The sequence below is a fragment of the Primulina tabacum genome, chromosome 6, assembly GCF_025594145.1.
Source record: "Primulina tabacum isolate GXHZ01 chromosome 6, ASM2559414v2, whole genome shotgun sequence".
Taxonomy (NCBI): domain Eukaryota; kingdom Viridiplantae; phylum Streptophyta; class Magnoliopsida; order Lamiales; family Gesneriaceae; genus Primulina; species Primulina tabacum.
In genome coordinates, this window is record NC_134555.1 from 42,322,511 (window position 1) to 42,340,451 (window position 17,941).

The 17,941-nt window shown below is 32.1% G+C and overlaps 2 protein-coding genes across 3 annotated transcripts; one reads left to right on the plus strand and one right to left on the minus strand.

Annotated features, from left to right (window-relative positions):
• Window positions 1-3,152, plus strand: LOC142549692 (AP2-like ethylene-responsive transcription factor TOE3). 2 transcript variants are annotated; one of them, XM_075658775.1, is made up of 10 exons: window positions 1-902; window positions 1,006-1,031; window positions 1,149-1,179; window positions 1,277-1,364; window positions 1,474-1,619; window positions 1,763-1,807; window positions 1,995-2,086; window positions 2,212-2,363; window positions 2,447-2,647; window positions 2,740-3,152. In XM_075658775.1, the coding sequence occupies exons 1-10, from the start codon at window positions 400-402 to the stop codon at window positions 3,001-3,003; spliced, it is 1,548 nt and encodes a 515-aa protein (XP_075514890.1). In that variant the 5' UTR covers window positions 1-399; the 3' UTR covers window positions 3,004-3,152. The 2 variants fall into 2 exon arrangements, with proteins under 2 accessions (XP_075514890.1, XP_075514891.1); XM_075658776.1 differs by having other exon boundaries at window positions 47-902; window positions 2,755-3,152.
• Window positions 3,153-14,365: 11,213 nt separating this feature from the next.
• LOC142549693 (protein IN CHLOROPLAST ATPASE BIOGENESIS, chloroplastic-like) lies at window positions 14,366-17,299 on the minus strand. Its single transcript, XM_075658777.1, has 10 exons — window positions 17,123-17,299; window positions 16,960-17,043; window positions 16,356-16,430; window positions 16,229-16,271; window positions 16,097-16,154; window positions 15,394-15,624; window positions 15,223-15,317; window positions 15,065-15,146; window positions 14,717-14,827; window positions 14,366-14,626 (listed from the first exon to the last, which is right to left on the minus strand). The coding sequence occupies exons 1-10, from the start codon at window positions 17,232-17,234 to the stop codon at window positions 14,486-14,488; spliced, it is 1,032 nt and encodes a 343-aa protein (XP_075514892.1). The 5' UTR covers window positions 17,235-17,299; the 3' UTR covers window positions 14,366-14,485.
• Between the last annotated feature and the right edge of the window lie 642 nt (window positions 17,300-17,941).

Consider the following 17,941-nt stretch of genomic DNA (forward strand, 5'->3'; position numbering starts at 1 on the left):
GGGTGGGTGGCTAGCTAGCTAGGGAAGATGTATGGTGATCGAGGGAGATCTACTGCTACTGTTGGAAATAGGGTTACGCAACAGTTCGTGAAATTTTCTTGAAAAAGCCTTTTTTTCTACTCTATGGTTGTAGGTTCTTTATATTTTTTGGGGAGCCTGTGTACAGTGTATTTGAAGATTGTAGCGGAGGGGAATATTTATTTTATGCTGCCTTACGATATTATACGGGACACGAGATTTGTTCTCTCTGCATCTTGATGAGACTGTGCTGATCAGAATTCAGGGGGACGATCGAGAAATAGAAGAAGAAAAGCCGTCTGTGATTTTCTTGTGTGGTTTTTGTGTCGTAATTTAGGTTTTTCAAGTTCTTTTTCTTTATTTCATTTTGTGTTTTGTGGAATGTGGAATCTTAATGATTCGCCGGATCGGAGGGTGAATGAGGAATCAGAGGGGTGGTCCGACGAGAAGGGGAAGTGGGTCGGATCCGTGTCGAATTCCAGCTCATCGGCGGTGGTTATCGAGGACGGTTCCGAGGAAGAGGAAGCTGAAAGGGCCGGCGGGAGGAAAAGGAACACCAGAATCTTCGGGTTCCCTGTGGCGAATGACCTTAAAGATGATGACGCCGGCGCGAATTCTTCGCCGGTGACGCGGCAGTTCTTCCCTGTGGACGAGTCGGGAATGAGAGGTACTGGAGAACCTACCGATTTCCCCAGGGCCCACTGGGTTGGAGTTAAGTTCTGCCAGTTTGAACCCATCGACGGCGCCGGCGACCCAGCGGGAAAGTCGATGATGGAGGTTTCTCAGCCTCTGAAGAAAAGCCGCCGCGGACCCAGGTCCCGGAGTTCCCAGTACCGCGGAGTCACTTTCTACCGGAGAACTGGCCGCTGGGAATCCCACATCTGGTAAAATATATACACGCATATTTCCTTTCTTTATCTTCTCCATTAAAAATGCTTCTTTTTTCCTTTTTATATATTAACACAAAATTTCTTTTCTTTGAATCAGGGATTGCGGAAAACAAGTCTATCTAGGTTGGTTAATTTCTTCGTGAGAAACATCATTTAATTTTTCTCACCAACTAATCTGCAAAATCCGTGAAATGAAATATATATATTAATCTTCCGTGCTTTAAATTTGTTATATTTTAGGTGGATTCGATACAGCGCATGCAGCAGCTCGGTGAGTTAGGCAGTTAGGCCCCATCATCATAGTTCTTTGACCCAAACCTGCAAATAAATCTACATAAACAACATCTGAAATGTAAATGTACACGCAGTGCATATGATAAAGCAGCCATTAAATTCCGAGGAGTGGAAGCAGACATAAACTTTAGTCTGGTAGATTACGAAGAAGACTTGAAACAGGCAGGTCACTTGTAAATAAATTAAAACACCTCATCTCCTACAGTTTTTTTCCTGTTAAAAAATTCTTTTTTAAATAAAATATTTCTTTTCCATTTCAATTAAATTGCAGATGAGCAATTTGACAAAGGAGGAATTTGTGCATGTGCTGCGGCGACAGAGTACTGGTTATCCAAGAGGGAGCTCGAAGTATCGGGGTGTTACTTTGCACAAATGTGGTAGATGGGAAGCAAGAATGGGCCAATTTCTAGGCAAAAAGTAATCATTCTCTTTTCTTTCTTTTTTTCTTGCTTTTGATAAGCTTTGGACTATTGAATAATTAATGCTTAAAAACCCTTGTTTGCATTATATTAATTGGTTAATAAACATCTAATCCTGGGTTCTTGATTTTGTTGTAACAGGTACGTTTATTTGGGTCTTTTCGACACAGAAATCGAAGCTGCCAGGTGGGTTTTATCTTGTTTTGTTAATATTATCTCTAAATTTTACTAACATCATGATTGATTAGGCCAAGTGCTAGGGATGACAAGTTATACTTACAACAGTTCTAAGTAACTTAATAAATAATAAAAAAGAATCGTAACTTTTTGTCCATTTCAATTAATCAATTGTTATTTTCTTTAATCTGAATAGGGCTTACGATAAGGCCGCCTTAAAATGTAATGGGAAGGAAGCTGTTACCAATTTTGATCCCATCATATACGAAGAAGAAATGAAATTAGCAGGTAATTTTGAAAATATATACACGATGAAATGCAAATTCTTGTAGTGTACATATTTCTTACGGAATAATTAGGATGAATAAACACTGACTAATTGGAGAATTTTCTTGCATGTATATTATATGAAGTGTCACCAGGCAATGCAACAACGGACTATTCTCTAGACCTAAGTTTGGGGAGTTCAGTGTTGAAATCGAGTCGGGAATCGAGTTTTAGAGATCAAATCTCTAAGTCCAAGAAACTCGAAGTTGATCGGAGACGCCATGGATTGAGGCCTGAGGTATATATAACTTCGTGTACGCTCATTTATACGTATAAATTTCTTGTGAGGTGTTAATTTTTTTTCCCCTATTATGATCATAGCTTAATTTCCATCACCAAATGACATCAACTGAAACTGCGCATCATCAGCAGCGAAGATATGGATACAACGAGACCGAAACCTTGCAGCTTCTAAGCCAAACACACCTTCATTCCTCCGGCCAGAACGGACGATTCGGAAAACCGAACGAACCCCACATGGTTCCAATGTACCCCACACCATTTAGCCCACAGAATTATCAAGTACGCGCCTTATATATGTCTAATTAGCGGATCATATTTTGTTTATCTTCATGCATAATATTTCCTGAAATCGAATAAAACACTACGTTCAGATTCATCATCACCAGTATTTTTCGGGGAGCGCCGCCGCGAATAGTACTTCCAATAGTGGCAGAAATGTAATCAGGGGAGGAGCAGTGGATTTTTGTAATGTCTCAACAAATGAACAGCAATGGCAAATGAATCACCAGGCTCAAGTGTTTGCTACTGCTGCAGCATCATCAGGATTCCCACAGCCCCGTCAGAATATATTAACACCACCAAACCAGAATTTGCTGCAGAAAAATGGGATCCATTCTTTTATGCGACCCTCTTAAATAAATAAATAAATATATATATATATATATATATATTGTTCTTGAAGAATTTTTTTTCCGGATATTCCAGAAAGGTGACCGTTTTTTCTGTAAGTCCGCAAAAGAGGACTACATTGAGCTTCACCATGGAGCTTTTATTTCTCCTTTTTTTTTTTGTGAAATTCCATTTGTTAAAAAAATGTTAATCTGACGTTGTCATTATGTGTAAAAACTGTAGTAACATATAATTAACCAAAAATGAGCTGCTTTCGCGGCTTTTCTTTAATTTCCTTTTTTGAGGATTATGAAAAAAGATAAGTTATGGGTCATTTTAATAATTATAAATATATATTTTAGGGTTTTTTTAAATGAAATTTGATTATTCAAGTGCTCCACAGTATCTGGGTCATTGATTTTAAAGAAATTGGTGGACTTCATGTTTATGTATATAAATTTGGGTTTTTGATCTTTTCACGGACAGTACCCACGAGATTAGGATGAAATCTTTCGATTAAAGGATAGTGAGGAATTGTCAGCGTCGAAGATGTCCTTTGAATCAGTTCTCATGAATAAAAGCAATAAAGACAGGCATTGTTATTATGGCGAGAGGGACGTAACCTAAATCTTCCAAAGCTTTCAAGGCCACACAGTCCCAAAAGAGAATATTTTTTAAAAAGAAAATTTATCAACTTTTTTCCAAAAAAAAATATTTGTCCATCAATATTATGAAAATAAATAAAAAAATTTAATGGTGTTGGAAGTTATATCGATTGTAGCGAAGTAAATTATCGAAATTATATACATCACTTGGCGTCTTGGAAGACATGATTGTATCTTCGGGAAGACAAGTCATACCTGGAATGCAAGTATAATTGGAAATTAACTCTAGAAAGAAGTCAAATGTTTTTTTTTAATGAAATAATTTATTAAAGTTTGGTAAAAAGTGTTATTATACATGTATATTGGGCAGTCCCATGAGATAAAATAAGATAACAGATACACTGGACATCCCCATGAGATAACACACAAACAGTACAACCATACAACAATCAACTAAACCAATACTCGAAATGCAACGGGAGAGTTGTGAACGCACCTAAAAACAAGAATCTGGATCTTATTAATAGTCTCTCCTATATCTATTTTCTCCTGATCGAAGATGTTAGCCTGAATGTTTATTAAGAGAGAGTGCAAATTGTGGTAGTACTTGGAATTTACTGGGAGGGCGAGCCGGGGGATGATCGTCTTCTCCTGGAATTAGTTGGCCGAAGCACAGACCCCTAAAAAAAAATCGATATATATATATATATATATATGCGCATGAAATGTATTAGAAATTGATTATAAAAAAATTATTTTTTCACAAACAAAACATGTTTCTGCGTCTACAACATGTATAATGTAGAATACATTAGGGGTGCAAACTAGTCAATCCCGTAATCGAGTCGAGTTCGAGTATATAAAAGGTCTATTCGAGTAATTCGCGAACTACTCGATTACACACATATATATACATATAGATATGAGCTTGAGCCTATAATCGAGTAGAGCTCAAGTATATGACGGATTTGTTCAAATAAATCGCAACTACTCGATTACATATATATTAAATATTTATTTAAAACTAAAATAAAATCGGAATCAAGTTTTACGAGCTCGAGTAACTTGGTATGTTATTGAATAGAGCTCGAGGTTGAAACTTAATAATCGGGTCGAGTCGAGCTTCATTTAGAGTATTTTTTAAAAAAATTCGACATTTTCAAATAGCATGTTACTCAAATTCGATTATACTTGATTGCACCCTGGATATACGCACAATGCATTTGCTAGTACAATATTCTTCTTCCATTTCTTTTAAATTCTAATATCGAATTGTTTTATTTTCTTCTCAATTATAATTTCTATTGGTAACAAATTTTTTTTGTTCCATTCAATTTCGATTTCTTAAGGTAAAATATCTCGAACAAGAATGGATGTTGATCTATATTTTACATATATATTAATACGTGTATAAATAATAAGCAAAAACTTGTGTGAGACGGTGTCACTGTTTGTATTTTGTGAGAAATATATCTTATTTGAGTCATCCATGAAAAAATATTACTTTTTATGCTAAGAGTATTATTTTTTATTGTGAATATCGGTAAGTCTTACAGATAAAAATTCGTAAGATCGTCTCACAAGAGACATACTCTAAATAGTATTATCTACCAAGTGGTTTATTTTTATTTTTAAAAAGACAATTTAATCTATCATTCATATATTATAAGATTAATACAGACAGCCTGCGTGGAACAATTCATATTGAAAAAAATATAAAAGAAAAACCCTTGTGCTTATCCAAACGATATTGTCCTTGAAATAATAATAATCTTATAAGCGTATCAAGATTTGTATAATTGTTTCTCTAACCCATTTTAATATTCATAGTTCAGGAAAAAATACTAAAGTATTTTCGATATTTCGTCATCTGTGACGTCACATGGATTATATTATTCATTGTTTTACTTCAAATTTTTTTTTTTAAAAAAATTTGTTTATAAGCAATTGGCATTACAGACACTTTTCGTGAAAATTAATAATACATGTGAAGAGGATATTGCGATTAATGAAGGTATAGGTTATATTTTGACCGTACAAAATCAACTATTGCCACGTTGTAAAATAGGTTTTACAAAATATATAGCTACATATTTTGCGTATATTTATATTCTACATCGAATAATATATAGTTTTAGGTATACTAAAAATTAAAATAAAATAATCTATTCAAAGTGATCTCTGAATGCATTCATGTCTGTCAATCGTCGAATAACATTGCTCATAATATTGCTCGTTTTGCTTTTTCTTCTCCTTCACCTTTTGTTTCGATGAATGGTGAATTTCTTTTTTGGTTGATTAATCTTTTAATGGATGATTTTAATCAATAAATTACGAGTTTTACCTTCAAAAAATAATAATAATCTATTCAAAGCTATTATAATTGCTTTCATTTTTTTTAAAAAAAATGGAGGTACAAGATTGCTCAGAAATTGGAGGAGTAATTTCCACTAAAAATAAAAGCTTTATAATCAAATAATGTTTTTTTCCCTTATATAATTTCACATATTACGGATTTTGAACTTCTAATTATTTAATGAATATTTACACTAACTTAACATATATAATATTATAAAAAACTACCTTCCATATTCCTATTTTTAAAGAAAGCTTAAATAAAATTAAAATACCTAATGAGAGTCAGTCGTCACGTATAATTTGTGTGGTTATGAAATAAACAAAATCAAATACCTTTTTTAAAATAAAGTAAATGCAAGGATGTCACCAAATTGATTTGGAAAATCACTTATAAATAATGACAATAAGCTCAATCGGATCATAATTGTATATATATAATTTACATATCTCACTGTACAAGTTATCTTGTGTCCCTTCATGCCAATTTCTGAGAAAAGACTAAATAAAAATTAATATATACATTGGCTCGCTTATACGTTCAAAAACATTATTTATTCATTTTTTAAATTATAAATGGGAGTTGGAGTTTATGTTATGTCACTATCAAATGTTTATTATAAGATTAAAAGTTAGATGCGTAATTTTATTTTTTTATATAATCGTAATAGTGTAAAACTATATTAAACGATGATTGCACCAATATGTATAGGTGCCAACAGATCGAAGTTTCATGTTCAAGACTCCGAAAAATAACTGTGTCTTATTGTTGATATTGTTCTATATCGTCTTACAAATACCAATGTTATTTTTTCTTGTCGTTGGCCTTATATTCTTTAAATATCAGTCCTACTCATTGATATTTGACATTTTTATTTTACTGCTCACATAGGCAATTAGATCATATTGAAACTTAAGCCATATGACATCATATACTACTATATTTTCCTCGAGGTTTTAATTGGGGTGAGGAAACCATATGGATGATGCCAACTATTTATCCATATCCGGAGTAAAATTTGTGCCACATTATATATTAAATATATGCATACCTTAATAAGAATGTGCTATAAGTTTAATTAAAGAGCATTTTTTGTTTAAATTTTCTAGCTCCATAAACAAATAATTGCGGGTGATCTAAGGATGTAAATGAACCAAGTCGTTCGTGAATTATTCAAAGTTCGGTTCGATAAAATTTCGTTTGAAACCGTCCGTTAAGTTTATCGAGCTCGATCTTAAGCTCAACAATTTTATCGAGTCTAACTCGAGTTTATGGATATTCGGCTCGTAAGCTCCCGAGTCTGTTCGAGAGCTCGACTAATTTGTTCGACTTTGAGTGTACAATAAAAACTTGAATTGTTTCACGTCGAAAATTGATTGTAAAGGTACTGCCCCTTAGATAAATAGCTCGAAAACGAGTCTGTTTAACAAGCCGAGTTCAAGTCAAACTCGTAAAATATGATAAACGAGCTATTAACGAGCCGAAATCGAACTATTAGCGAGTTTAATTATTTTAAAATGAGCCGAGCTCGAGCTTTATGATAAACGAACCAAACTTGAGATTAATAGTGTTCGTTTTGAATCGACTCGTTTACATAGGGTGATCTAGGCTTTCACATTAAATAAATAATTCCAACTAAATTAATAATACACTAATAATTTAGGGTGATCTAAAGCTTTCACATTAAATAAATATTACTAACTAAAGTAAGAATATACTAATAATTATTCATAATTAGCTAAACGTAGCTCTCGGTTTACGAGGAAAAATAAAAGGGATGCATTTATGTTCTATAATTATACCTATTAATTAATTAATTAATTAATAAAATGTATCACATTTTTGCTGGAATCTTACGTTTGTTAATAAGAAGAAAATGGCAGTATAGTACGCTTCAGACCACCTTAGAATTTAGATTCTCTCATTTGCACAGGATCAACAAAACTCTGCGGAGCTCATTTACAGTATTTATTTCTCTGATGCATTGAATTTTAAAAATAGTTTATCCTTTACTTATTATTTGAATTTGCTTTTTATCTAATACAAATGAGAATTAACATATCTTTGAAGCTTTTAAAGAAACTTCGCGAAATGTGTTTGCTCAATTCAACATAATCTACATATATTTAATAATCTATCTTCCACATCATATCGGACTTGTGTTAGATAAAAAAAAAAAAATCACATTTTGTTGTGTATATTTGTCTTATTTGTAATTTTGAAATTATATATTGTCAAAATCGATATTTTATCCTGTATATTTCAAATTTTATGTTATTATTTTAGCATTTTTTTTGTTTTTATCTAAAAGATGAAATTTAACAACATAAGCAACTAAACTCGTAAAGAGACATATATACAAAATCAACATTATCATTTTCGAAAAAAATAATAGATTTTTTTTTTTCCTTTTCCTCTTGAAATTTTAAAATTAACTGTGTTGGCTGTCTAAATTTTTAAGGTATATATTTTTTAGTTTCACTGAATGAATATTAATTATATTCCAAGGGTTATTTAAATATAGTCATTTAATTAATCTGACTAGTATTTCTTTGACTGTTTAATATGGTTTAATTAAACATAATTTGAATAGGTCAGTTTTGTGGTTCTGACTTTGGCCCTCAATTTTTTCTCCCTGGTGTTTCCAGACACTTCCATTTTTCAAAGTTAGGTTGGCAATATTATACACGTTAATAGAAGATACACATGCAAGTATATGTTATTAATATTTTTAATCTGATCAAATAATATTAAACAATTAACATCAAATTATTTTCAATTTAGAAGAGTTGTTCGATTTAAAAATGAAGTTTTGTTTAAATTTTTTACTATGTAAAATACAGAGTGATTTGATGAGATTTTTAGTAGGGTAAGATGAGTAATTATGAAATTAAATATTTTGATGTCATCTAAGATAGTTACTTTAAGGGCCTCACACTTAATAGATACTAGTATACCGATGCATGCAACGTACAATATTTTTTATAATTCATTTGATTTATATTTAAATGAGAATCAAAATGTAATTATAAGAAATCGTGAGGGATTACATTATAATTTTGGTGAATTTGTCCATAACTGAGGGGCAAAAAAGGGTATACATATTTTGGTGTCCTTGACGGTTCCTATCATGTTCTCAACTTTAATAAAAAAATAGAATAGATAGCATAGATGTATGTATGTACATTGTGTCTAACTTTGTAATTGATTTCTGAATTACATTAATTAGGAAAATTTGAAAATATTTATAAAGTATACAATGATTATTTTTGTTAATTTAAGTTAATTATATTGAGAAAATAAAAAAAATATATAGTTAAATTTCAAAATCTTTTCCCTCTCGAGTCTCTTGACACATGGCTAGACGTCTGTTTATCTTACTGTTGATATTGAAAAATATATATACAGCGATCAGTATCCTAGGTAATAGATGTAATGTATATCGTGAACCTTCTAAAATATTGAAGAATTTATAGAAGGGGTCAAAATTTAAATTTAAACTTAAACTTAATTAGATTTTGACAATTTTTTTAATTTTTTTCCTATTTAATTTCAAGTACCGTTTGTTCCGAAATCAAACATAATATTACGAGAGAATTTAGGTAAAATCCGAGCTTTTTTAACTTCTCAGAGATGGAAAACTTTAGAATTAATGGAAAAAGACTTCAGTATGGCAGATACGGCAAACATAATTGAAAAAAAATTACTTTTATAATATATATACACATACATACATGTATAGTCTGATATAATGACCACGACTATGTTTATCTATGTGAGCACCGGTGAGATGACACTCACCTATTGAATGTGATAAAACATATCAAAATTGGATATACATCGTGGGTGGACATAATTATCAATATATATATATATATATATATATATATATATATTTCTATGTTTTTGTACGTCATCGATTATTTATTGCGTAAGGATTTTTTTTATGGTCCCGCGTTTTTGTGATGTAGTTAGATATATAGAACAAAACTTGGCGATGGTCGGGACATAAAAGGCCATTAATGCACGTACGATAATTTATATTTTATCTTATTTTGCAGAAGCAGATAGAAAATAGACAAATGCATCAACTAACATATTTAATATCAAAATTTTTTAGGAAATAATATTTATTTTTTGAATGATGTAATTATATATGCATCAACTTGCCAATGTAGGCACAACACTATTGCTATCGTTATTGTTTATGTAGATGTGCCCAGTTGGGCTCCAGCCAGTAATTCCATAAAAGAGTCTCGACTAAATTTTCTTAATACCCCGAAGAGTGGAACGATTTTTGCATGCATATTAACACACACACACACACACACACACACACACACACACACAGATATATATATTACACACACACACATGTGTGTGTGTGAAGATTTAATATCACATGTGTAAGGTAGAAAATAAATTACATGTGATATTAATTATCTTCACATTTATTGGTCAAGGAAAAAATCTTCACATTTATATATATTAAACAAATTAGTATACATACACATATATGTGTGTGTCTATATATATATATATATTCAAAAAAATTACTGAAGAAAAAGGGATAAGATCAGTAGCTATTATGTATTGTTGTTTTTAGACATTTATTTATGCTCACTTGTAATTTTTCAAGTACGTTGGAAAAATCATGTCGTGATTTTGAAAAAATAATCGAGGCAAAGAATTGGTCTGGCTAAGGTTACATAGCTAAATAATAGAAATTTATATTTCGGCCAACTTTTTCCGTATTAAATGAGCCTTTGACGTAATATTTTCTATCACGTCAAAAAATTAATAATATGCTAGTGACTCGATGCATGTGTTCCATGCTCGTTCAATCTTTTATCTGTCATAATTTTACCTTTGTTTATTTAATTTTTATATAAAAATTGAAATACTATTATAGAATAAATGCAACACGCAATGGTAAAATAATAATTATAAAGTTGCAATTATCAAAATGAATAAGAAAAATATTGACAAATAATGAAAAAGTTATACCACATACCCACTACCATCCAATGTGTACAAAATGTAGTATATTATCAAAAAAATATTTTTGACTGTGGAACAATTTTTTATTATTTTTGTTAAAATTAATTTAGACAAGGGTCTATTGATTTTTAAATAGATATCGTGTTAGATTAAGTGTGCATGAGTGAGTGTAATAATGAAATGAGTGAATTCTTGGGAAATTATCGTACGTCAAGCTGATGACATTGCGACACTTGATTTGGTTAGCAAAAGAGTCGTCAGATATTAATAAGTAATATTTTATCTGCAGCGGAGACGACCAATGGGAGGGAAATTGTAAGATTGATTTTTAAGGGATGTGAGACAGCATCAGCAGATAGACACGCACTTCCTCGGACTCACGAGCTTAACAACCCGACCCATTATCATGGTGCACTCTGCTATGTCACAAGTATAAGAAAATAAAGTTATGTCTTGTCTAACAACTAAAACATTTGACCAAGTGGTAAGCGCTATATCCTTATAATTGATATCAGAGCGAGATTGTGTATTCAATTCTCTCAAGAAACATATTTATATACTTCTCGTGCGTGAAGCTGATGACGTTGCGTCGCTTGATCTGTTTACTATGTGAGCCATAAAATAGCGATAACATATCTTAGCAGGTAATGTTATGTGCCTAAAACATGACTATTTGAAAAAAAATGGTAAGACTGATATCTACGAGAGATATAAGACATCATTTGTAGATAGACACACATATACTTGGAGTCAGGAGTCTAATAACCCGACCCATTAGTAGTCAGTAAATGCACTCCGCACTATCAATAATATAAAGAAATAGAATTACCCATTAGCTAACATCTACAACTTTTTACTCAGTGGTAAGTTATTGATTTTGACACCCCACATGTATTATTATTAAATATAAATTTTTAAGTACTTTGTCGGAGGTAGTTGAAACTTTCTGTGATAAATATAGATATGAGCAATTTTCGGTGGTTTTTATTTAGTAAGAGAACTTTTATTTTGTGAGATAAATGAAAGTTAACGTCCACTTGTATTTTAAAATGGTTATAATATTGATATAAAAAAAGGATGATAATGGAGAATTACTTTAAAATTCCATAACAGTTTTTATATGTCATCTTGCTTATTAATTGTAATATTAATATCATAAAATGTGAAAATAGATTTCTAACTCGGTTGAATTCATGAAAAATAATAATTTTTGCAAATATGGATTGAGACTATATGTGTCATCGATATATATCCGTGAGATCATTTTGTGTGAAACCTACTCAACAAATACATACGTGAGATTGTGTGATATGAGCCACACTCAGTAAATATATATAAACAATATTTGTATCCGAAAATTCACCAAACATAAAATAAGATATGCGAAGAATATCAATATTTTCTCGATTCCCTGGTGGGAAATAAATATCATATCGAAGTTAAAGTTCCACCGCTTTATAGTTCGCAAATGGGTAGAGTCATTATCATGTGCATTGACTTACTGTTAATATGATATTTAATATACTAGTAGGTTTTTTGTGAGATGGTCTCACGAATATTTATCTGTGAGACGGATTAATCCTACCGATATTCACAATAAAAAATAATACTCTTAGTATAAAAAATAATATTTTTTCATTGATGACTCAAATAAGAGACATGTCTCATTTACGACCCCGTGAGTCCGTCTCACACAAATGTTTACTTTTATATACAGGCCAAAATTAGGTGATTTGTTTTTCATATTGCCAACACCTTAGGTTAACATTCTTCGATTTGCAAAATTAAGTTATTGTGTCACATCTTCCCATTTTTTTAGTAAAAAATAATTGGTAAAATTAGGCATCAACATTATTGTTTACGGGTGGGGTCACTAGCTCGAAATTAGGATGACAATGAGACAGTGATTGTGTCACATCTTACCATTATTTTAGTAAAAAAAAAAAATTGGTAAGATTAGGCATAAACTGTATTGTTTACGGGTTGGGTCACTCGAAATTAGGTTGACAATGAGATGAGTTCGAATCCGATCATTAATAACAAGCCACATTCGGAACGGGTTAGACTCGATGAAGTGAGTACAAAAACGGGTTCGAATAGATATCATGTTTACTATGTAAATATATAATCAATTTTTTTATTAATTGAATTGAATAAAAATTGACAGATTTTAACTTGTGATAATATATTTTTGTTTTTAAATATTATTAATATAAAATTGGATGATAATTTTAATGATTTTTTAATTTTTTATTTTGTACTGAATAAAATATAAAAATAATATACTTTTGACGGATTTAAAATATCCAACTCGGATTAGACTCGTGCAAGACTAGGGCGGACATGTCTAAACTAAGTGCGGGCGGGTTTCAGGCTTTGCCAGACCTATCTCATCATCATCATCATCATCATCATCATCATCATCATCATCATCCCACTCGCACTCTTCTTTTTCATATGATTCGATGGAGCATATAATTTTTTTTTCACTCTCTTGATAAAGGTTTGTGAAAGGGTTCAATGGATTGATTTGAATCATTCAAGAGAAGGGAGTGACAAAAAGATTCAAACTCTGATGGTAACAAAACTTCTTCTGCGTGCTGAAATAAATAAAAATTCGGTAGAAATTACTTTTTTTACTGTGGTAAAATTTACTTTGAAATGTCAATTGATGTACATTTCAAAAAGTGTTAATGTCACTCCATTGTAGTATTAAAAAATTTACCTGACAAACTTTTATTTCCTTATAATACAAAATTTAAATTTTACCTTAAACACAATTGTAATATTTCTAAATTTAAGATTATTTACAAATTTAACTATAAATTCTAAAGTATTATAGTTTTAAATAAATTAATTTCGAAATTTGATATTACTAATGAATTTATTAAACGTAAATAACAATTAATGGAAAAATATAAAATTGATGATAGAGAGTGTATTTAACAAAAAATGAAATGTGAACAACATTGTCCTTGATTTTATTAAAAAACTTTCACAATTGAATTGTTCCTGCGAGAAATTGAATTTACAATGGAAGGATTTATAATCTCCGATACAATAGCATCAAAGAAAATATGACTTAAAACCCTAAAATTCAAAGAAAACCTTCAAATACGTATACTCTCATAAAAACTCAAACAATAAATTCTTCAAAAATAAAGAAAGAAAGAAACAAACTCAAGCAAGAACAAGAAGGTAATTAGAATAGTAACTAGAGTTTTTTTAAAAAAAATTGGCAAAAAAAGTTTTATCTTTTTCGCGACATCGCCAGTGCCGTAACGGGGGGTTTGACGGACCTGCCTAATTCTCCCATGAAAACAGTTGCATAAATTTGGAAGATGCTGTAAGATAAGACTTTATTTTTGAAGATTTTTTACAACACCCCAACACGCATGCAATGCAGAATAAGAACAATAAGCTTGCTACATATAAGGTTGGATCTTAATAAATGGAAATTTCAAATCCTCCTATTCCTTCTCTTTGAATCTTGAAGCTATATTTTTTAAGATTTTTTACAAAATTTTGGGAGGCCAACGTTCAACATCAATCTCTGTAAAGTAAGAATTTCGCAATATCTTCGAGTCCAGCTTCTCTGTAGCATTCGGCTATTTTCTCCAGAGACTCATCCCAAGTCCCTTCAACAGAAGCTAGATCCAACAAAAAGGCAGCCTCATCCAATGCAATCTGCAGGCAGACAAGCAGGGTTGTCATGCATAAGAAAGAGAGATGAGATGCTCATCGACTAAATGATTCATCCATCAATCATAACCAAACCTGGGAGGCTTCTTTTCCCTTTTTCAAATCTTCTTGCCTCCCCTCGGCTGTAACCTTCTCTTTAATGTACTCGATTTGCTCATCCTCCCATTGAGCTAAATTAGCAACTTCCTATAACCAGAATAAAATCAAATTGTTGGGAATTGTAGGACTCAGTACCTACTGTTGTAACATAAGCTGTAAGAGGTGGTAATCACGCAATTAATATCTTCTACACCTTGAAGTAACTCTAGCTCTAAGTTTCAATCATTGCAAATCATATGCAATTACACAGCAGAAGTCCAGAAATTTCTGCTCCATGGCAATGGAATAATTAGAAGAATCTTTAGACAGCTCAAGGAAAGACACCTGATACTCGCATCCCAATGTCCACCATGGTGATTTCAGGGCCACCCTTGCAGAATCTTTTGCTTCCGAGTTTCGTCCAACTCTATAGCAAAAGTCATGTGCATGAAACACAATTGAAGGGCAAATATAATATACACACAAGGGAAGACATTACAAACTTCCGTAAAATTTCGGCATTGTAGACAAAGGGACGACCAAATCCTGGAAAATGCTCCTTTTTAGTATAGAATTCTGCTGTCACCAATGCTGAAACCTTGCACCAGCATGTGTATATCACAAAACGGTAGCAAAAGCCATTATGTTCACAAACAAAAAACGTATTCTCTTACGGTGTCTCCTTTGTCTAAATGGTGCTTCATTTTGCGCTCTAGTATGTCTGGGAACAAACCAACATTCTTTAAAAGATAGGTATCCATATTTGCAATCTGTGATGCAGCAAAATCACCCTTCTCGTAAATTTTAATTCCAGCATCAGCGGAAGCATAAAAGAGCGCCTCCTTTCTTACTGCAGAACTCTGGGCATCTTCTTCCACTAAGATTCTATGAATATATTGATTGACCTGTTTTTTTAATCGAAAAGGACAAATAGAGTGTTCGTGTAAATATAATTTACATACATACAGGACATAGTTAATAGAAGCTTGAGGCGCAGTAAGGTTCGTAAATGTTTAATTGAACCATGGCATCATATTGTATATTATATTGGATGCTAAATATTTGTATAAAATTTTCACATATAACGATAAATCCAGTATATACTTTACTAACTGCTAAATCGACTATCCTTAAATTCAAAACGTGTTAAATGGTGACTTGGGTCTTTACGGAGCATCAAGGTTGGATTTTTATTGTTAAGGAACATAGTGCATCGAAGAGTGGCGCCTTAGCTTGTGTCGAGGAGCAAGGACCAAGCCTCACCGAGTCTTGAGTCCAGACACATGCTGTGTGAGATTTTAACTACTATAAAATACGAACTAACTATACAAATCTTCATCCCTATTCAATAATAAATAAAAGTTGCAGCTTACTTACAGTCTTAGACAAAAGCCATACTCCACATCTCAGAACCTCTACGACTGGCATCTCCATCCTGTTTATATTGGAGGGGTCAATCTAAATACATAAAATTCCCAAAGAATTCTTTTTATGGCAGATTAGATTTACCCAATTGGAGCAGTTGGCCATCGCAGCAACGCCGTCACAGAACCTAGTATCAACAAAACCAAGGTGTAGATGATAAAAATAATTCTTAATGTTAGCAATTATTCAACCCAGTCCAAACTGCAGCTACCTGAGTTACTTTTCGATAGAGGGATAGCAAGAGGAAGCATCCCTTGCTTTGCTCCAGGAGAAATAATTTGTTCACCTGTAATATGAACAAAAGCACAATTTCTATGGTTGCTGAACTGAAACAATATATTCAGATGCAGTAAACACACTTAGCAAAATGGATAGTCGATAGGTAACTTTAGGTCGCTACTTTGTCCTTGCCAAAGCAATATACGAGATGCAGAAACATTTCTTTCTGTTGCATTTGAAAAGCTATGATATATCCTCAAATTCCAAATTATGTAAACCAAAGAAATCTTAATAAGAAATTCCTCTTGGGTTCCAGATTCTCAGTTACTATCAACTAAAAGGACGGCACTTTGAACTTCGAACTTTGACTCCAGAACAGAAAAAATAGGACAACTAATTCAGGACTGATCCATAGTAATCTGAAACCCAATTCAAAAAAGTTAAAATGGAGCGCTTATCTAGAAATGCAATCTACCGCTATTATCACTTTTTTTTATCACGTAACAAAAAGTTCCATCATACGCAATCCAAACTGCATCAAATTTATTTCTTGAAAATATCATGTAAAACGGCAAATATTCAAGAAAACAACGTACCTCTGACCTGAAGCAACTTGAGAAGATGATTCAAATTCTCAGGAGGTTGCGCGGCAGCTACGTTTTTTATAAATGAAACATGGTCTGCCATTCCATACCCAAACTCTTTAACCGTTTGTGCGTGTATTTAAGCGTGAAGCCCAAAAAAGAAAATGCATCGTACCAGGAAAAGAAGTGGAGTAGCAGCGTAAAGTGGTACGGCGGTGTCTGAAAATCACAGTGGGGAACGCGGTGGCGCGTGGAAGTCCGAACACCACTCCGCCGCACACCTTCATATCCGTTTGGGAGTCTGGTTTCGTGGACACTGTGCTTTCTCAACTGTCTGCCAATTGGGAAAGGTGGAGCTTAATAGACTTGGGCCTAAATGCAAATAGCGAAACGAGACTGGCCACGCCGGCCCATGGATAGAAACCTGAATTCGAATCGCAAAACGAGACGGGCTCGACGGCCCATTATAAGAATCATGACAACAGAGGATAGATATATTAAAAGTGGAATATGGATATACCGTGAATTTTTGGAGAGATTTAGGAAAATGGATTTGATAAACAAATTTTTTTTTTAAAAAAAATGACCTATACATCATAGAAGATCATTTATTTAAAAACAGTCTGCTAAAGTTAGATAACAAAATACATCTGAATTTCATGCAACTATGTTATTACAATAAAGCAATATATTTTCTATATATATATTTTGTCTGAGAAAATTTTTATTGTGTGTTTTCCTGTAAAAATAAGATTAATGAAATGAATTTTTTTTAATATATTTTAGATATTGAATTTGATTAATATATGACTCTTATTTTTGTTTGTTTTTTCTAAAAAAATATATCTTATTTTATGTTAATTATAAATAGTATAGATTTGTCTTCATACACTAAAGATTAAGATAATCCCCCTCAATGATTGAACTAAATAATAAGATAAATTAATAGATAAAGATATCATATCCAACTATTATAAATGTTGGCAAAAACTTG

Coding starts and splice junctions, on each gene's coding strand:
- LOC142549692 (XM_075658775.1), top strand. CDS start 400: ATGTGGAATCTTAATGATTCGCCGGATCGGAGGGTGAATGAGGAATCA. Junction 1,365..1,473: donor ACGAAGAAGACTTGAAACAG/GCAGGTCACTTG, acceptor ATTAAATTGCAG/ATGAGCAATTTGACAAAGGA. Junction 1,620..1,762: donor GGCCAATTTCTAGGCAAAAA/GTAATCATTCTC, acceptor TTGTTGTAACAG/GTACGTTTATTTGGGTCTTT.
- LOC142549693 (XM_075658777.1), bottom strand. CDS start 17,234: ATGAAGGTGTGCGGCGGAGTGGTGTTCGGACTTCCACGCGCCACCGCG. Junction 15,318..15,393: donor ATTTAGACAAAGGAGACACC/GTAAGAGAATAC, acceptor TGCTGGTGCAAG/GTTTCAGCATTGGTGACAGC. Junction 15,147..15,222: donor AATGCCGAAATTTTACGGAA/GTTTGTAATGTC, acceptor CTTTTGCTATAG/AGTTGGACGAAACTCGGAAG.